Raw genomic sequence first — 21,686 nt, 5'->3', positions numbered from 1 at the left:
ACACCACTGACCCAGTACGCTTTAGAGAGAACATCTACCTGTAACACCACTGACCCAGTACGCTTTAGAGAGAACATCTACCTGTAACACCACTGACCCAGTACGCTTTAGAGAGAACATCTACCTGTAACACCACTGACCCAGTACGCTTTAGAGAGAACATCTACCTGTAACCCCACTGACCCAGTACGCTTTAGAGAGAACATCTACCTGTAACACCACTGACCCAGTACGCTTTAGAGAGAACATCTACCTGTAACACCACTGACCCAGTACGCTTTAGAGAGAACATCTACCTGTAACACCACTGACCCAGTACGCTTTAGAGAGAACATCTACCTGTAACACCACTGACCCAGTACGCTTTAGAGAGAACATCTACCTGTAACCCCACTGACCCAGTACGCTTTAGAGAGAACATCTACCTGTAACACCACTGACCCAGTACGCTTTAGAGAGAACATCTACTGTAACACCACTGACCCAGTACGCTTTAGAGAGAACATCTACCTGTAACACCACTGACCCAGTACGCTTTAGAGAGAACATCTACCTGTAACACCACTGACCCAGTACGCTTTAGAGAGAACATCTACCTGTAACACCACTGACCCAGTACGCTTTAGAGAGAACATCTACCTGTAACACCACTGACCCAGTACGCTTTAGAGAGAACATCTAACACCACTGACCCAGTACGCTTTAGAGGAATAGAAGGTAGAAAGACCATGTACATTTGATGTGTTTCATGGATAGGATGAATAGTGTTACAATCTCACCTATTAAATAGTAGTGTGTGTGTGTGTGTGTGTGTGTGTGTGTGTGTGTGTGTGTGTGTGTGTCTCACCTATCTCAGCCAGCTGCTCCAGATCAGTAGCTGAGATCATTGCTGTTTTTCACTTTCACCTTTCACAGTCAACACTGAAAACACAGATGACATGTCTTATTACCACCGGCTCTGAAACACTGTAGACCCTGTCTTATTACCACCGGCTCTGAAACACTGTAGTCACTGTCTTATTACCACCGGCTCTGAAACACTGTAGTCCCTGTCTTATTACCACCGGCTCTGAAACACTGTAGTCCCTGTCTTATTACCACTAGCTCTGAAACACTGTAGACCCTGTCTTATTACCACCGGCTCTGAAACACTGTAGTCCCTGTCTTATTACCACTAGCTCTGAAACACTGTAGACCCTGTCTTATTACCACCGGCTCTGAAACACTGTAGTCCCTGTCTTATTACCACTAGCTCTGAAACACTGTAGACCCTGTCTTATTACCACCGGCTCTGAAACACTGTAGACCCTGTCTTATTACCACTAGCTCTGAAACACTGTAGACCCTGTCTTATTACCACCGGCTCTGAAACACTGTAGTCCCTGTCTTATTACCACTAGCTCTGAAACACTGTAGACCCTGTCTTATTACCACCGGCTCTGAAACACTGTAGACCCTGTCTTATTACCACCGGCTCTGAAACACTGTAGTCCCTGTCTTATTACCACCGGCTCTGAAACACTGTAGACCCTGTCTTATTACCACTGGCTCTGAAACACTGTAGTCCCTGTCTTATTACCACCGGCTCTGAAACACTGTAGACCCTGTCTTATTACCACCGGCTCTGAAACACTGTAGTCCCTGTCTTATTACCACCGGCTCTGAAACACTGTAGTCCCTGTCTTATTACCACCGGCTCTGAAACACTGTAGTCCCTGTCTTATTACCACCGGCTCTGAAACACTGTAGTCCCTGTCTTATTACCACCGGCTCTGAAACACTGTAGTCCCTGTCTTATTACCACCGGCTCTGAAACACTGTAGACCCTGTCTTATTACCACCGGCTCTGAAACACTGTAGACCCTGTCTTATTACCACCGGCTCTGAAACACTGTAGTCCCTGTCTTATTACCACCGGCTCTGAAACACTGTAGTCCCTGTCTTATTACCACCGGCTCTGAAACACTGTAGTCCCTGTCTTATTACCACCAGCTCTGAAACACTGTAGACCCAGTCTTATTACCACCGGCTCTGAAACACTGTAGTCCCTGTCTTATTACCACCGGCTCTGAAACACTGTAGTCCCTGTCTTATTACCACCGGCTCTGAAACACTGTAGACCCTGTCTTATTCCCACTAGCTCTGAAACACTGTAGACCCTGTCTTATTCCCACTAGCTCTGAAACACTGTAGACCCTGTCTTATTACCACCGGCTCTGAAACACTGTAGACCCTGTCTTATTCCCACTAGCTCTGAAACACTGTAGACCCTGTCTTATTACCACTAGCTCTGAAACACTGTAGACCCTGTCTTATTACCACCGGCTCAGAAACACTGTAGACACTGTCTTATTACCACTAGCTCTGAAACACTGTAGACACTGTCTTATTACCACTAGCTCTGAAACACTGTAGACCCTGTCTTATTACCACTAGCTCTGAAACACTGTAGACCCAGTCTTATTACCACCGGCTCTGAAACACTGTAGTCCCTGTCTTATTACCACCGGCTCTGAAACACTGTAGACCCTGTCTTATTCCCACTAGCTCTGAAACACTGTAGACCCTGTCTTATTCCCACTAGCTCTGAAACACTGTAGACCCTGTCTTATTACCACCGGCTCTGAAACACTGTAGACCCTGTCTTATTCCCACTAGCTCTGAAACACTGTAGACCCTGTCTTATTACCACTAGCTCTGAAACACTGTAGACCCTGTCTTATTACCACCGGCTCAGAAACACTGTAGACACTGTCTTATTACCACTAGCTCTGAAACACTGTAGACCCTGTCTTATTACCACTAGCTCTGAAACACTGTAGACCCTGTCTTATTACCACTGTAGACCCAGTCTTATTACCACCAGCTCTGAAACACTGTAGACCCTGTCTTATTAACACCAGCTCAGAAACACTGTAGACACTGTCTTATTACCACTAGCTCTGAAACACTGTAGACCCTGTCTTATTACCACTAGCTCTGAAACACTGTAGACCCTGTCTTATTACCACCAGCTCTGAAACACTGTAGACCCTGTCTTATTACCACTGGCTCTGAAACACTGTAGACCCTGTCTTATTACCACCGGCTCTGAAACACTGTAGACCCTGTCTTATTACCACCAGCTCAGAAACACTGTAGACCCTGTCTTATTACCACTAGCTCTGAAACACTGTAGACCCTGTCGTATTACCACTAGCTCTGAAACACTGTAGACCCTGTCTTATTACCACCAGCTCAGAAACACTGTAGACCCTGTCTTATTACCACCAGCTCTGAAACACTGTAGACCCTGTCTTATTACCACTAGCTCTGAAACACTGTAGACCCAGTCTTATTACCACTAGCTCAGAAACACTGTAGACCCTGTCTTATTACCACTAGCTCTGAAACACTGTAGACCCTGTCTTATTACCACTAGCTCTGAAACACTGTAGACCCTGTCTTATTACCACTAGCTCTGAAACACTGTAGACCCTGTCTTATTACCACTAGCTCTGAAACACTGTAGACCCTGTCTTATTACCACTAGCTCTGAAACACTGTAGACCCTGTCTTATTACCACTGGCTCTGAAACACTGTAGACCCTGTCTTATTACCACTAGCTCTGAAACACTGTAGACCCTGTCTTATTACCACTAGCTCTGAAACACTGTAGACCCTGTCTTATTACCACTAGCTCTGAAACACTGTAGACCCTGTCTTATTACCACTAGCTCTGAAACACTGTAGTCCCTGTCTTATTACCACCGGCTCTGAAACACTGTAGACCCTGTCTTATTACCACTGGCTCTGAAACACTGTAGACCCTGTCTTATTACCACTAGCTCTGAAACACTGTAGACCCTGTCTTATTACCACCGGCTCTGAAACACTGTAGACCCTGTCTTATTACCACTGGCTCTGAAACACTGTAGTCCCTGTCTTATTACCACTGGCTCTGAAACACAAACTCTATATACACCCTGTCTTATTCCCACTAGCTCTGAAACACTGTAGACCCTGTTTTATTACCACTGGCTCTGAAACACTGTACACCCTGTCTTATTACCACCGGCTCTGAAACACTGTAGACCCTGTCTTATTACCACCGGCTCTGAAACACTGTAGACCCTGTCTTATTACCACCGGCTCTGAAACACTGTAGACCCTGTCTTATTACCACCGGCTCTGAAACACTGTAGACCCTGTCTTATTACCACTGGCTCTGAAACACTGTAGACCCTGTCTTATTACCACTGGCTCTGAAACACTGTAGACCCTGTCTTATTACCACTGGCTCTGAAACACTGTACACCCTGTCTTATTTCCACTAGCTCTGAAACACTGTAGACCCTGTCTTATTACCACTAGCTCTGAAACACTGTAGACCCTGTCTTATTACCACTAGCTCTGAAACACTGTAGACCCTGTCTTATTACCACTAGCTCTGAAACACTGTAGACCCTGTCTTATTACCACTAGCTCTGAAACACTGTAGACCCTGTCTTATTACCACTAGCTCTGAAACACTGTAGACCCTGTCTTATTACCACTAGCTCTGAAACACTGTAGACCCTGTCTTATTACCACTAGCTCTGAAACACTGTAGACCCTGTCTTATTACCACTGGCTCTGAAACACTGTAGACACTGTCTTATTACCACGAGCTCTGAAACACTGTAGACCCTGTCTTATTACCACTAGCTCTGAAACACTGTACACCCTGTCTTATTACCACCGGCTCTGAAACACTGTACACCCTGTCTGATTACCAGTTAACACATTAGTGATGCTATATTGTACCTTTTCTGAGGTACAGACCAATAGAACACCTGGTTGATGGAAACAATTTGCTTGTGTGAAATAAAGAATATGACCAGGAGGGGAATTCGGTTTTCCAGAACAAAAAACAACAATCATCATTAATACCAAAGCGAAACAATTAAAACATATTGATAATATAATACGTGATGAAAACACCGTATAGCAGCTGCCGCAGCCTGAGAGAATTGACATACATGCAGTATAGAGGGAGTGAAAGGAGTTGAGTACACCTGGAGGTTGACTGTAGGACCCTACCCAGTACACCTGGAGGTTGACTGTAGGACCCTACCCAGTACACCTGGAGGTTGACTGTGGGACCCTACCCAGTACACCTGGAGGTTGACTGTAGGACCCTACCCAGTACACCTGGAGGTTGACTGTAGGACCCTACCCAGTACACCTGGAGGTTGACTGTAGGACCCTACCCAGTACACCTGGAGGTTGACTGTAGGACCCTACCCAGTACACCTGCAGGTTGACTGTAGGACCCTACCCAGTACACCTGGAGGTTGACTGTAGGACCCTACCCAGTACACCTGGAGGTTGACTGTAGGACCCTACCCAGTACACCTGGAGGTTGACTGTAGGACCCTACCCAGTACACCTGGAGGTTGACTGTAGGACCCTACCCAGTACACCTGGAGGTTGACTAAGGACCCTAAGTCCACAGAAGAAGACTGAAGGAGGAGAGATTACTAGAAACGGTTGACCGGTTCACTTGTGGATTAATTGTCAGAGTAGAGGACCTTGTGTATTTCAGGTAAAATAACAACCCAATGTTTATACACCTGCGTTTCCTGATGGCGTCTGGTGCAGGTGGACAAAAACACACGGTCTGGTCTGCATGTTAGTTCAACTCTACGGCGGCGGTTTGTATGGGGAAGCGTAACGCCCAGTAATGGACGCACGACATCTTTGGTTACATCACATGATCTGGTTTACAATCTGTCATTAACTGTAGGCAGGTTTAACATCAGTTGAGTGGTGCATTTAAAAATGGTTGCCCAGAAGGTACAGAAATGATATAATACCTGTCGACAGGGATGACGTAAATGATCCCACTAAAGGAGAATCATCTTTTTTATAATCTACATTGCATGCTGGAAAAGGGTTTCATTTTATACATCAGCCTGTGTGTGTGACTCCTGATAGTTTTGATCCAAGTAGACACATAAGTAACTAGGCAAATGTCATCGAGGTAAAGTTGGTTTTATATTTCATACATTCTGACAATCAGACATTCAACACACATTCAACAGACATTCAACAGATATTCAACAGACATTCGCCACATTCAACAGACATTCAACAGACATTCAACAGACATTCGCCACATTCAACAGACATTCAACAGATATTCAACAGACATTCGCCACATTCAACAGACATTCAACAGATATTCAACAGACATTCGCCACATTCAACAGACATTCAACAGATATTCAACAGACATTCATCAGACATTCAACAGACATTCGCCAAAGGCCATTTAAAAATAAATAACTAATTCACCGTTTGTCACAGAAACATCAAGCTAGATATGATTTATTCTATAAATTTCTAGCATAGTTTAACAATCTTTGTTTTTGAGGAAAATTCCAGTTTTGATTTGATAGAAATAGATAAAATCTCAAATATTAAAGATGAAGAAATCGATAACAAATTCAGTGATTGTCGCAGAAAAAAGTGAAAATATGCATTTATTTGCAATAACTTTAAAAGCAATGTAAATTTAAACTGTAATGTTTTATATATTAAGTTAGATAATGTTGACATAAAGTTGTACAATGTTTACCATCTTAAATTGTATGCCAAATCAATGTTTGTATTTTTAGTGCAGTAGTTCTGCATTTTAAAGTAGTTACAAGGCACAACAGTCAATTATTTAAACGTCTCTAATTTAACAGCAGAGGCCCCTTCCAATTGTTTTCTACTTTGGCTTTGTTGAAGTCCTTCGTTGTCATTCCCAGACAAGCTGAACGGAACCATCTCTGTGACAACGGTGAATTAGTTATTGATTTATACCGCTTTAAAATGGCATTTTATAGATTCTATGTATTTCTATCAAGACAAAAACTGGAATTTCTACTCAAAACAACAACAAAAAAGTTGTAAAAGTAAGCTAGACATTTATAAAATAAATCACATCTAACTTGATGATTCTGTGACAAAAGGTGATTTAGTTATTGATTTTTACATTTCTAAAATGGCTTTTTGGCGAATGTCTGATGAATGTGTGAATATAAAACCAACTTTACTTCGGTGCAAAAAGTCTCAAGTCTTTCAATGTTTTCTCATAACACAGAATGAGAAACCTAAGCAGGATCTACGTGACCTAAGCAGGACACGTAGATCATATTTTACATCGGCTCCTGTTCTTTCAGTTTAGTTTAACATGCACAGCCGACTACATACAGGTTGGTATTCATTTATAAAACTAGACTGGTACCGAACTGGAACTGAAGAATCACTTATTAAATCCGGTAAAAACGGACGAGACGACGGGAAAGCCGCGAAGGACGGCAACATTCCGCGTGTGTGCGATTAATTCTCAACTCACCTGGACAAAATTTCTTGATAGCTGATAAAATTAACGTTCGTTTGAGTTAGAGACTGTTTTATAACTTATTTTGACCGAAACACAACACGAACAATGACACTATCCGACTACGAACAATGAAATATGAACCTTAACATCCGTAAAAACTTTCCCGTAGTGGTTTGAATAAGAGCCATTTTCTGCTCAGGTGCCTCTGGCAAAAGACTTCCTCAACGCCATGCTGACAGGGTAATGCGCATGCTCAAACAGAGTCCTCCTGCGGCATTCAACCAAACGAGTAGTCCGACATGAAGAAAAGTAGGAATTAAAAGAGTAAGAAAACGAAAGTAAATCCTCTGTCACTTCCTTCTTCTCCCCTGATTACAAGGAAGTGAATGTCTTAAAGACAGAACATATTTAACTTTATAACAAGAAGGGGCAATTTAGATGGCTATCTGAACTCTCCTTCTATTGCAATTATATGTTGTCTCGATGGACAACTTGCTCAGCATGACTTCAGGTTCTCCTGAATTATTATATTTGTGCTAAAAGAGGTTGATTGGTGGTGAAAGCAGGAAGTGTTCAATGACTAATGATGAGAAGGCTCTCAATAGGCTACACTGTAGTGTATTTCATGATGACATTTTTTATATTTTATTTTCTATTTGTTTTTCTATTGTGTTATTGACTGTATGTTTGTTCATGTGTAACTCTGTGTTGTTGTTTTTTGTCGAACTGCTTTGCTTTATCTTGGCCAGGTCACAGTTGTAAATGAGAACGTGTTCTCTACTGGCCTACCTGGTTAAATAAAGGTGACATAAATAAATAAAAATGACATGATGGTTACGAAAGGAGATGGAGCACTATGCCTCATCCAGCATATAATATTACTGGTCCTGTAGCCTACAGAAACATACTGGTCCTGTAGCCTACAGAAACATACTGGTCCTGTAGCCTACAGAAACATACTGGTCCTGTAGCCTGCAGAAACATACTGGTCCTGTAGCCTACAGAAACATACTGGTCCTGTAGCCTACAGAAACATACTGGTCCTGTAGCCTACAGTAACATACTGGTCCTGTAGCCTGCAGAAACATACTGGTCCTGTAGCCTACAGAAACATACTGGTCCTGTAGCCTACAGAAACATACTGGTCCTGTAGCCTACAGTAACATACTGGTCCTGTAGCCTGCAGAAACATACTGGTCCTGTAGCCTACAGAAACATACTGGTCCTGTAGCCTACAGAAACATACTGGTCCTGTAGCCTACAGTAACATACTGGTCCTGTAGCCTGCAGAAACATACTGGTCCTGTAGCCTACAGAAACATACTGGTCCTGTAGCCTGCAGAAACATACTGGTCCTGTAGCCTACAGTAACATACTGGTCCTGTAGCCTACAGAAACATACTGGTCCTGTAGCCTACAGAAACATACTGGTCATGTAGCCTACAGAAACATACTGGTCCTGTAGCCTACAGAAACATACTGGTCCTGTAGCCTGCAGAAACATACTGGTCCTGTAGCCTACAGAAACATACTGGTCCTGTAGCCTACAGAAACATACTGGTCCTGTAGCCTGCAGAAACATACTGGTCCTGTAGCCTACAGAAACATACTGGTCCTGTAGCCTACAGAAACATACTGGTCCTGTAGCCTACAGAAACATACTGGTCCTGTAGCCTACAGAAACATACTGCTCCTGTAGCCTACAGAAACATACTGGTCCTGTAGCCTACAGAAACATACTGGTCCTGTAGCCTACAGAAACATACTGGTCCTGTAGCCTACAGTAACATACTGGTCCTGTAGCCTGCAGAAACATACTGGTCCTGTAGCCTACAGAAACATACTGGTCCTGTAGCCTACAGAAACATACTGGTCCTGTAGCCTGCAGAAACATACTGGTCCTGTAGCCTGCAGAAACATACTGGTCCTGTAGCCTGCAGAAACATACTGGTCCTGTAGCCTACAGAAACATACTGGTCCTGTAGCCTACAGAAACATACTGGTCCTGTAGCCTACAGAAACATACTGGTCCTGTAGCCTACAGAAACATACTGGTCCTGTAGCCTGCAGAAACATACTGGTCCTGTAGCCTGCAGAAACATACTGGTCCTGTAGCCTGCAGAAACATACTGGTCCTGTAGCCTGCAGAAACATACTGGTCCTGTAGCCTACAGAAACATACTGGTCCTGTAGCCTACAGAAACATACTGGTCCTGTAGCCTACAGAAACATACTGGTCCTGTAGCCTACAGAAACATACTGGTCCTGTAGCCTGCAGAAACATACTGGTCCTGTAGCCTGCAGTAACATACTGGTCCTGTAGCCTACAGAAACATACTGGTCCTGTAGCCTACAGAAACATACTGGTCCTGTAGCCTACAGAAACATACTGGTCCTGTAGCCTGCAGAAACATACTGGTCCTGTAGCCTGCAGAAACATACTGGTCCTGTAGCCTACAGAAACATACTGGTCCTGTAGCCTATAGAAACATACTGGTCCTGTAGCCTACAGAAACATACTGGTCCTGTAGCCTACAGAAACATACTGGTCCTGTAGCCTACAGAAACATACTGGTCCTGTAGCCTACAGAAACATACTGGTCCTGTAGCCTACAGTAACATACTGGTCCTGTAGCTTGCAGAAACATACTGGTCCTGTAGCCTACAGAAACATACTGGTCCTGTAGCCTGCAGAAACATACTGGTCCTGTAGCCTACAGAAACATACTGCTCCTGTAGCCTACAGAAACATACTGGTCCTGTAGCCTGCAGAAACATACTGGTCCTGTAGCCTACAGAAACATACTGGTCCTGTAGCCTACAGAAACATACTGGTCCTGTAGCCTGCAGAAACATACTGGTCCTGTAGCCTGCAGTAACATACTGGTCCTGTAGCCTACAGAAACATACTGGTCCTGTAGCCTGCAGAAACATACTGGTCCTGTAGCCTACAGAAACATACTGGTCCTGTAGCCTGCAGTAACATACTGGTCCTGTAGCCTACAGAAACATACTGGTCCTGTAGCCTGCAGAAACATACTGGTCCTGTAGCCTGCAGAAACATACTGGTCCTGTAGCCTACAGAAACATACTGGTCCTGTAGCCTATAGAAACATACTGGTCCTGTAGCCTACAGAAACATACTGGTCCTGTAGCCTGCAGAAACATACTGGTCCTGTAGCCTACAGAAACATACTGGTCCTGTAGCCTACAGAAACATACTGGTCCTGTAGCCTACAGAAACATACTGGTCCTGTAGCCTACAGAAACATACTGGTCCTGTAGCCTACAGAAACATACTGGTCCTGTAGCCTACAGAAACATACTGGTCCTGTAGCCTGCAGAAACATACTGGTCCTGTAGCCTGCAGTAACATACTGGTCCTGTAGCCTACAGAAACATACTGGTCCTGTAGCCTACAGAAACATACTGGTCCTGTAGCCTACAGAAACATACTGGTCCTGTAGCCTGCAGAAACATACTGGTCCTGTAGCCTGCAGAAACATACTGGTCCTGTAGCCTACAGAAACATACTGGTCCTGTAGCCTATAGAAACATACTGGTCCTGTAGCCTACAGAAACATACTGGTCCTGTAGCCTACAGAAACATACTGGTCCTGTAGCCTACAGAAACATACTGGTCCTGTAGCCTACAGAAACATACTGGTCCTGTAGCCTACAGTAACATACTGGTCCTGTAGCTTGCAGAAACATACTGGTCCTGTAGCCTACAGAAACATACTGGTCCTGTAGCCTGCAGAAACATACTGGTCCTGTAGCCTACAGAAACATACTGGTCCTGTAGCCTACAGAAACATACTGGTCCTGTAGCCTGCAGAAACATACTGGTCCTGTAGCCTACAGAAACATACTGGTCCTGTAGCCTACAGAAACATACTGGTCCTGTAGCCTGCAGAAACATACTGGTCCTGTAGCCTGCAGAAACATACTGGTCCTGTAGCCTACAGAAACATACTGGTCCTGTAGCCTGCAGAAACATACTGGTCCTTTAGCCTACAGAAACATACTGGTCCTGTAGCCTGCAGTAACATACTGGTCCTGTAGCCTACAGAAACATACTGGTCCTGTAGCCTGCAGAAACATACTGGTCCTGTAGCCTGCAGAAACATACTGGTCCTGTAGCCTACAGAAACATACTGGTCCTGTAGCCTATAGAAACATACTGGTCCTGTAGCCTACAGAAACATACTGGTCCTGTAGCCTGCAGAAACATACTGGTCCTGTAGCCTACAGAAACATACTGGTCCTGTAGCCTACAGAAACATACTGGTCCTGTAGCCTACAGAAACATACTGGTCCTGTAGCCTGCAGAAACATACTGGTCCTGTAGCCTACTGAAACATACTGGTCCTGTAGCCTACAGAAACATGAGGTGAGTCAGTCAGAGAGGACAGACAGACAGGCAGACAGACAGACAGACAGACAGACAGACAGACAGACAGACAGGCAGACAGACAGGCAGACAGACAGACAGACAGACAGACAGACAGACAGACAGACAGACAGACAGACAGGCAGGCAGGCAGACAGACAGACAGACAGACATCCGCATTAAAGAACAGGATGAGCTATCATCAGTCACTTCTTATAACCAATGTAGTGTCATAGTGACCCCTACTGGTAAAACCATCAGTCACTTCTTATAACCAATGTAGTGTCGTAGTGACCCCTACTGGTTAAACCTTCACCAGTCACTTCTTATAACCAATGTAGTGTCATAGTGACCCCTACTGGTAAAACCATCAGTCACTTCTTATAACCAATGTAGTGTCGTAGTGACCCCTACTGGTAAAACCTTCATCAGTCACTTCTTATAACCAATGTAGTGTCGTAGTGACCCCTACTGGTAAAACCTTCACCAGTCACTTCTTATAACCAATGTAGTGTCATAGTGACCCCTACTGGTAAAACCATCAGTCACTTCTTATAACCAATGTAGTGTCGTAGTGACCCCTACTGGTAAAACCTTCATCAGTCACTTCTTATAACCAATGTAGTGTCGTAGTGACCCCTACTGGTAAAACCTTCACCAGTCACTTCTTATAACCAATGTAGTGTCATAGTGACCCCTACTGGTAAAACCATCAGTCACTTCTTATAACCAATGTAGTGTCGTAGTGAACCCCTACTGGTAAAACCTTCACCAGTCACTTCTTATAACCAATGTAGTGTCATAGTGACCCCTACTGGTAAAACCATCAGTCACTTCTTATAACCAATGTAGTGTCGTAGTGAACCCCTACTGGTAAAACCTTCACCAGTCACTTCTTATAACCAATGTAGTGTCATAGTGACCCCTACTGGTAAAACCATCAGTCACTTCTTATAACCAATGTAGTGTCATAGTGACCCCTACTGGTAAAACCATCAGTCACTTCTTATAACCAATGTAGTGTCGTAGTGACCCCTACTGGTTAAACCATCAGTCACTTCTTATAACCAATGTAGTGTCGTAGTGACCCCTACTGGTTAAACCATCAGTCACTTCTTATAACCTATGTAGTGTCGTAGTGAACCCCTACTGGTTAAACCTTCACCAGTCACTTCTTATAACCAATGTAGTGTCGTAGTGACCCCTACTGGTAAAACCATCAGTCACTTCTTATAACCAATGTAGTGTCATAGTGACCCCTACTGGTTAAACCTTCACCAGTCACTTCTTATAACCAATGTAGTGTCGTAGTGACCCCTACTGGTAAAACCTTCACCAGTCACTTCTTATAACCAATGTAGTGTCGTAGTGACCCCTACTGGTAAAACCTTCACCAGTCACTTCTTATAACCAATGTAGTGTCGTAGTGACCCCTACTGGTAAAACCTTCACCAGTCACTTCTTATAACCAATGTAGTGTCGTAGTGACCCCTACTGGTAAAACCTTCATCAGTCACTTCTTATAACCAATGTAGTGTCGTAGTGACCCCTACTGGTTAAACCTTCATCAGTCACTTCTTATAACCAATGTAGTGTCGTAGTGACCCCTACTGGTAAAACCATCAGTCACTTCTTATAACCAATGTAGTGTCGTAGTGACCCCTACTGGTTAAACCTTCACCAGTCACTTCTTATAACCTATGTAGTGTCGTAGTGAACCCCTACTGGTAAAACCATCAGTCACTTCTTATAACCAATGTAGTGTCGTAGTGACCCCTACTGGTAAAACCATCAGTCACTTCTTATAACCAATGTAGTGTCGTAGTGACCCCTGCTGGTTAAACCATCAGTCACTTCTTATAACCTATGTAGTGTCGTAGTGAACCCCTACTGGTAAAACCATCAGTCACTTCTTATAACCTATGTAGTGTCGTAGTGACCCCTACTGGTAAAACCATCAGTCACTTCTTATAACCAATGTAGTGTCGTAGTGACCCCTACTGGTAAAACCATCAGTCACTTCTTATAACCAATGTAGTGTCGTAGTGAACCCCTACTGGTAAAACCTTCATCAGTCACTTCTTATAACCTATGTAGTGTCGTAGTGAACCCCTACTGGTAAAACCTTCATCAGTCACTTCTTATAACCAATGTAGTGTCGTAGTGACCCCTACTGGTAAAACCTTCATCAGTCACTTCTTATAACCAATGTAGTGTCGTAGTGACCCCTACTGGTTAAACCTTCATCAGTCACTTCTTATAACCAATGTAGTGTCGTAGTGACCCCTACTGGTAAAACCTTCATCAGTCACTTCTTATAACCAATGTAGTGTCGTAGTGACCCCTACTGGTTAAACCTTCACCAGTCACTTCTTATAACCTATGTAGTGTCGTAGTGAACCCCTACTGGTAAAACCATCAGTCACTTCTTATAACCAATGTAGTGTCGTAGTGACCCCTACTGGTAAAACCTTCATCAGTCACTTCTTATAACCAATGTAGTGTCGTAGTGACCCCTGCTGGTTAAACCATCAGTCACTTCTTATAACCTATGTAGTGTCGTAGTGAACCCCTACTGGTAAAACCATCAGTCACTTCTTATAACCAATGTAGTGTCGTAGTGACCCCTACTGGTAAAACCATCAGTCACTTCTTATAACCAATGTAGTGTCGTAGTGACCCCTACTGGTAAAACCATCAGTCACTTCTTATAACCAATGTAGTGTCGTAGTGAACCCCTACTGGTAAAACCTTCATCAGTCACTTCTTATAACCTATGTAGTGTCGTAGTGAACCCCTACTGGTAAAACCTTCATCAGTCACTTCTTATAACCAATGTAGTGTCGTAGTGACCCCTACTGGTTAAACCTTCACCAGTCACTTCTTATAACCTATGTAGTGTCGTAGTGAACCCCTACTGGTAAAACCTTCATCAGTCACTTCTTATAACCAATGTAGTGTCGTAGTGACCCCTGCTGGTAAAACCATTCCATCTATGATTTAATGTGGATCACACATTGCTTCTGATTGCTGTTTCGTCACTGCCAGTAAAATGGAAAAAGATTTTGGTGATTAATGTCTGAAAATAAGTGACACGCCGTCAAAACATGAAAACAAAGATTGTTTATGATACCAGGATCATAGACCAATGATGCTCAAGGATTATCACATGGTAAATTCACGTGTGTTTTGTTTTTACACTCCCTGACACGGCCCTTTCCCCCCTGAATCACATCCTGTTCAAGGGCAGCAGTCCTGTTGTCTGGCAACAATGCCATTCTCTGTCCTCTTCAGACCACTTCGTGACAGGAATACACTGAACTGCATGACATTCTGATGGCTGAGGTACAATCTGGAGACACCTGGTGGCGGGATGAGGAACAGCACAGTGCTCAGTAGTGGGTTTGAATGGCTGGCTCCCTATTGGCTTACCATGTAGCCTGGGGACTCTTCTCCAAAACCATCAGCACTAGCTCAACACAAACACCCATGACACCTCATACCAGTCACGCCAAACTATAATTCTCGCCACAGCCCCACTCTCTGATTGGTACTGAGCTCCTGAGGATGCAGTGACATCAGAGACCTGCTCCACATGACTGTCCTCTAACCAATCGCAGCACAGCAAGCCGCAGAGCTCTGTGCCCATTGCCAACGCCTGCTTCGTGCCAACACACACCTGCACCAAGGCTCCTCCTTCTGATGTCTGGAGACATCCAGCTGAAACAGAACGTGTGGTTGATTCAGCCCTGGCTTAAATCAGAAAGGGGGAGAGAGAGAGAGAGAGAGAGAGAGAGAGAGAGAGAGAGAGAGAGAGAGAGAGAGAGAGAGAGAGAGAGAGAGAGAGAGAGAGAGAGACAGAGAGACAGAGCGAGAGAGAGAGACAGAGAGAGAAACAGAGAGAGAGAGTGAGAGAGAGAGAGAGTTAGTTATAGTTTCATTTTTTTATTACATTTTTTTTTATTACATTACATTCGATTATTGACTGTTACCATTTTATTGTTACTATTTTTATATTTAATTTTGTATTATTATTTACTGCCATTCTATATTATGATTTGTCATTGTTTATCATTTTATTACAATGTATATTGTATACATTGTTGCTTTGGCAATATTGACACAATGTTTTTCATGCCAATAAAGCAGCTTGAATTTGAATTTGAGAGGTAGAGAGAGAGAGAGAGAGAGAGAGAGAGAGAGAGGGAGAGAGAGAGAGAAACAGAGAGAAACACAAAGAGAGAGAGAGACAGAGAGACAGAGAGAGAGAGAGAGAGGGAGGGAGAGAGAGAGAGAGAGAGAGAGAGAGAGAGAGAGAGGGAGACAGAGACAAAGAGAGAGAGAAACACAGAGAGAGAGAGACAGAGAGAGAGTGAGAGAGACAGGGAGGGAGAGAGAGAGAGAGAGAGAGAGAGATAAACTCCCATATCTACTGGGTGAAATTCCACAGTGTGCCATCATAGCAGCAAGATTTGTGACCTGTTGCCACAAGAAAAGGGCAACCAGTGAAGAACAAACACCATTGTAAATACAACCCATATTTATGTTTATTTATTTTAACTTGTGTGCTTTAACCATTTGTACATTGTTACAACACTGCATATATATAATATGACATTTGTAATGTCTTTATTGTTTTGAAACTTCTGTATGTGTAATGTTTACTGTTAATTTGTATTGTTTATTTGACTTTTGTATATTATCTACCTCACTTGCTTTGGCAATGTTAACACATGTTTCCCATGCCAATAAAGCCCCTTGAATTGAATTGAATTGAATTGAATTGAGAGAGAGAGAGAGAGAGACAGAGACAAAGAGAGAGAGAGAGAGACAGAGAGAGCGAGAGAGAGAGAGAGAAAGAGAGAGAGAGAGAGAGAGAGAGAGAGACAGAGAGAGAGAGAGAGAGAAACAGAGAGACAGAGACAGAGAGAGACAGAGACAGAGAGAGACAGAGACAGAGACAAGGAGGGAGAGAGGTGGGGTGAATGGTGTCTGAGAACCAGCACCTTCCAGAATGTGTCTTTGTGTCTGACTCCGCCCCCCCTGATCCTCTCAATAAGCCAGAAATGAATATGTATGAGTTGCTATCGAGCTCTGTGTCAAACAGCTGCTGCTTCTAATGGCTCCAACTGCGTCCCAAATGGTGCCCTGCTCCCTTTATAGTGCCCATAGGGCTCGGGTTGAGAGTAGTGCACTATGTAGGGAATAGGGTGCCAATTTTGATGCGGTCGTACTGTGGAGCTGCAAGTCTGAGTACTGAGCAGCTCGGCGCCCCTGGAGGGCAGGATTTAACCACAAACAAACACATTATGATATAAACATTCAGGACTGCTGCCTTGTTCACATCAACGGGGAGACGTTACAGAGAGACGGGAGCTTTGTCTTTTATCTGCTCTGATTATCTGTACTACGGCAGCGCAGGCTGGGGAGGGAGAGAGAGGATGAGAAAGCAAGAGGGACAGGGAGAGAGAAAGAGAGGATTGTATTAAAGAGAAGAGAGAGAGAGAGAGAGAGAGAGAGAGAGAGAGAGAGAGAGAGAGGGTTGTATTAAAGAGAAGAGAGAGAGAGAGGGTTGGATTAAAGAGAAGAGAGAGAGAGGGGTTGGATTAAAGAGAAGAGAGAGAGAGAGAGAGAGAGAGAGAGAGAAGAGAGAGAGAGAGAGAGAGAGAGAGAGAGGGTTGTATTAAAGAGAAGAGAGAGAGAGAGAGAGAGAGAGAGAGAGAGAGGGGGTTGTATTAAAGAGAAGAGAGAGAGACAGAGGGAGAGGGGGGGTTGTATTAAAGAGAAGAGAGAGAGAGAGACTCTCTCAGAGGTTCTCTGTCTCTGTCCAGTTGTGTAGGGAACAGTCCTATGGTTCTCTGTCCAGTGATGTAGGGAACAGTCCTATGGTTCTCTGTCCAGTGATGTAGGGAACAGTCCTATGGTTCTCTGTCCAGTGATGTAGGGAACAGTCCTATGGTTCTCTGTCTCTGTCCAGTGATGTAGGGAACAGTCCTATGGTTCTCTGTCCAGTGATGTAGGGAACAGTCCTATGGTTCCCTGTCCAGTGGTGTAGGGAACAGTCCTATGGTTCTCTGTCTCTGTCCAGTGATGTAGGGAACAGTCCTATGGTTCTCTGTCCAGTGATGTAGGGAACAGTCCCATGGTTCTCTGTCCAGTGATGTAGGGAACAGTCCTATGGTTCTCTGTCTCTGTCCAGTGATGTAGGGAACAGTCCTATGGTTCTCTGTCTCTGTCCAGTGATGTAGGGAACAGTCCTATGGTTCTCTGTCCAGTGATGTAGGGAACAGTCCTATGGTTCTCTGTCTCTGTCCAGTGATGTAGGGAACAGTCCCATGGTTCTCTGTCCAGTGATGTAGGGAACAGTCCTATGGTTCTCTGTCTCTGTCCAGTGATGTAGGGAACAGTCCTATGGTTCTCTGTCTCTGTCCAGTGATGTAGGGAACAGTCCTATGGTTCTCTGTCTCTGTCCAGTGATGTAGGGAACAGTCCTATGGTTCTCTGTCCAGTGATGTAGGGAACAGTCCTATGGTTCTCTGTCTCTGTCCAGTGATGTAGGGAACAGTCCTATGGTTCTCTGTCCAGTGATGTATGGAACAGTCCTATGGTTCTCTGTCTCTGTCCAGTGATGTAGGGAACAGTCCTATGGTTCTCTGTCCAGTGATGTAGGGAACAGTCCCATGGTTCTCTGTCTCTGTCCAGTGATGTAGTGAACAGTCCTATGGTTCTCTGTCTCTGTCCAGTGATGTAGTGAACAGTCCTATGGTTCTCTGTCTCTGTCCAGTGATGTAGGGAACAGTCCTATGGTTCTCTGTCTCTGTCCAGTGGTGTAGGGAACAGTCCCATGGTTCTCTGTCTCTGTCCAGTGATGTAGGGAACAGTCCTTTGGTTCTCTGTCCAGTGATGTAGGGAACAGTCCTATGGTTCTCTGTCCAGTGATGTAGGGAACAGTCCTATGGTTCTCTGTCCAGTGATGTAGGGAACAGTCCTATGGTTCTCTGTCTCTGTCCAGTGATGTAGGGAACAGTCCCATGGTTCTCTGTCTCTGTCCAGTGATGTAGGGAACAGTCCCATGGTTCTCTGTCTGTCCAGTGATGTAGGGAACAGTCCTATGGTTCTCTGTCCAGTGATGTAGGGAACAGTCCCATGGTTCTCTGTCCAGTGATGTAGGGAACAGTCCTATGGTTCTCTGTCTCTGTCCAGTGATGTAGGGAACAGTCCTATGGTTCTCTGTCCCTGTCCAGTGATGTAGGGAACAGTCCTATGGTTTTCTGTCTCTGTCCAGTGATGTAGTGAACAGTCCTATGGTTCTCTGTCCAGTGATGTAGGGAACAGTCCCATGGTTCTCTGTCTCTGTCCAGTGATGTAGGGAACAGTCCCATGGTTCTCTGTCTCTGTCCAGTGATGTAGGGAACAGTCCTGTGGTTCTCTGTCTCTGTCCAGTGATGTAGGGAACAGTCCTATGGTTCTCTGTCCAGTGATGTATGGAACAGTCCTATGGTTCTCTGTCCAGTGATGTAGGGAACAGTCCTATGGTTCTCTGTCTATGTCCAGTGTTGTAGGGAACAGTCCTATGGTTCTCTGTCCAGTGATGTAGGGAACAGTCCTATGGTTCTCTGTCCAGTGATGTAGGGAACAGTCCTATGGTTCTCTGTCCAGTGATGTAGGGAACAGTCCTATGGTTCTCTGTCCAGTGATGTAGGGAACAGTCCTATGGTTCTCTGTCCAGTGATGTAGGGAACAGTCCTATGGTTCTCTGTCCAGTGATGTAGGGAACAGTCCTATGGTTCTCTGTCCAGTGATGTAGGGAACAGTCCTATGGTTCTCTGTCTCTGTCCAGTGATGTAGGGAACAGTCCCATGGTTCTCTGTCCAGTGATGTAGGGAACAGTCCCATGGTTCTCTGTCCAGTGATGTAGGGAACAGTCCTATGGTTCTCTGTCCAGTGATGTAGGGAACAGTCCTATGGTTCTCTGTCCAGTGATGTAGGGAACAGTCCTATGGTTCTCTGTCCAGTGATGTAGGGAACAGTCCTATGGTTCTCTGTCCAGTGATGTAGGGAACAGTCCTATGGTTCTCTGTCCAGTGATGTAGGGAACAGTCCTATGGTTCTCTGTCCAGTGATGTAGGGAACAGTCCTATGGTTCTCTGTCCAGTGATGTAGGGAACAGTCCTATGGTTCTCTGTCCAGTGATGTAGGGAACAGTCCTATGGTTCTCTGTCCAGTGATGTAGGGAACAGTCCTATGGTTCTCTGTCCAGTGATGTAGGGAACAGTCCTATGGTTCTCTGTCCAGTGATGTAGGGAACAGTCCTATGGTTCTCTGTCCAGTGATGTAGGGAACAGTCCTATGGTTCTCTGTCCAGTGATGTAGGGAACAGTCCTATGGTTCTCTGTCCAGTGATGTAGGGAACAGTCCTATGGTTCTCTGTCCAGTGATGTAGGGAACAGTCCTATGGTTCTCTGTCCAGTGATGTAGGGAACAGTCCTATGGTTCTCTGTCCAGTGATGTAGGGAACAGTCCTATGGTTCTCTGTCCAGTGATGTAGGGAACAGTCCTATGGTTCTCTGTCCAGTGATGTAGGGAACAGTCCTATGGTTCTCTGTCCAGTGATGTAGGGAACAGTCCTATGGTTCTCTGTCTAGTGATGTAGGGAACAGTCCTATGGTTCTCTGTCCAGTGATGTAGGGAACAGTCCAGTCTAGGTGGGTAAAACCCTCTGATCTGAAGGTGACTGGTCCCTGATCCAGTCAGACTACAGAGCCTGGCCAAGCGAGGTGGGTAAAACCCTCTGATCTGAAGGTGACTGGTCCCTGATCCAGTCAGACTACAGAGCCTGGCCAAGCGAGGTGGGTAAAACCCTCTGATCTGAAGGTGACTGGTCTCTGATCCAGTCAGACTACAGAGTCTGGCCAAACGAGGTGGGTAAAACCCTCTGATCTGAAGGTGACTGGTCCCTGATCCAGTCAGACTACAGAGCCTGGCCAAGCGAGGTGGGTAAAACCCTCTGATCTGAAGGTGACTGGTCTCTGATCCAGTCAGACTACAGAGTCTGGCCAAACGAGGTGGGTAAAACCCTCTGATCTGAAGGTGACTGGTCCCTGATCCAGTCAGACTACAGAGCCTGTAACTGTTCACTCCATCACATCTGGAATAAACAACTACAGCAAAGCACTAGTTGAGAGCAGTTGGACCATGTTTTGTTTCCCCAGTTGTTAAAGGGGATACTTCGGGACGTTATCTACTTCCCCAGAGTCAGAAGAACTCGTGGAGACCGTTGTCTGTCTCTGAGAGCAGTTTGATGGAAAATGCTAACTAGCTCTAGCGCAATTGCTAACTAGTGTTGGGGTGCAATGACTGGAATTCTATGTGTATCTGCTAGTTAGCATTAGCTCGCTAAACTGTCTCTAACTTCCTTCATACTGGGACAGACTCTCTGGGTCTCTGTTAACACAACATTAATAAGGACACCTTCCTAATATTGAGTTGCACCCCCCTTTGTTCTCAGAACAGCCTCGTCGGGTCATGGACTTTACAAGGTGTCGAAAGCGTTCCACAGGAATGCTGGTCCATGTCGATTCCAATGCTTCTCACAGTTGTGTCAAGTTGGCTGGATGTCCTTTGGGTTTTGGACCATTCAGGACACACATGGAAAACTGTTGAGCGTGAAAAGCCCGGCGGGATTGCAGTTCTTGACACACTCAAACCGGTGAACCTGGCACCTTCTACCATACCTCGTTCAAAGGCACCTAAATCTTTTGTCTTGCCCATTCACCCTCTGAATGGCACACATACACAATCCATGTCTCAATTGTCTCAAGGCTTAAACATCCTTCTTTAACCCGTCTCCTCCCCTTCATCTACACGGATTGAAGTGGATTTAACAAGTGACATCAATAAGGGATCATACCTTTCACCTGGATTCACCTGGTCAGTCT

General features: G+C 44.8%; 1 protein-coding gene across 2 annotated transcripts in view; it reads right to left on the bottom strand.

Annotated features, from left to right (window-relative positions):
- LOC139533456 (rho GTPase-activating protein 8-like) overlaps nucleotides 1–7,667 on the bottom strand; it is a 47,046-nt gene extending 39,379 nt beyond the window's left edge. Inside the window, exons 1-2 of one of the 2 annotated variants that reach the window (XM_071331485.1) lie at nucleotides 7,368–7,667; nucleotides 848–921 (exon numbers count right to left, since the gene is read on the bottom strand). In XM_071331485.1, the coding sequence (XP_071187586.1) occupies nucleotides 848–887 (40 nt within the window). In that variant the 5' untranslated portion in view covers nucleotides 888–921; nucleotides 7,368–7,667. The remainder of the gene's footprint in view (nucleotides 1–847; nucleotides 922–7,367) is intronic. The other variant, XM_071331486.1, reaches the window with a different exon arrangement.
- Nucleotides 7,668–21,686: the final 14,019 nt, after the last annotated feature.

This window comes from Salvelinus alpinus, chromosome 11, assembly GCF_045679555.1.
Source record: "Salvelinus alpinus chromosome 11, SLU_Salpinus.1, whole genome shotgun sequence".
NCBI classification, from domain to species: domain Eukaryota; kingdom Metazoa; phylum Chordata; class Actinopteri; order Salmoniformes; family Salmonidae; genus Salvelinus; species Salvelinus alpinus.
This window is presented reverse-complemented; position numbering and strand designations above follow the sequence as displayed.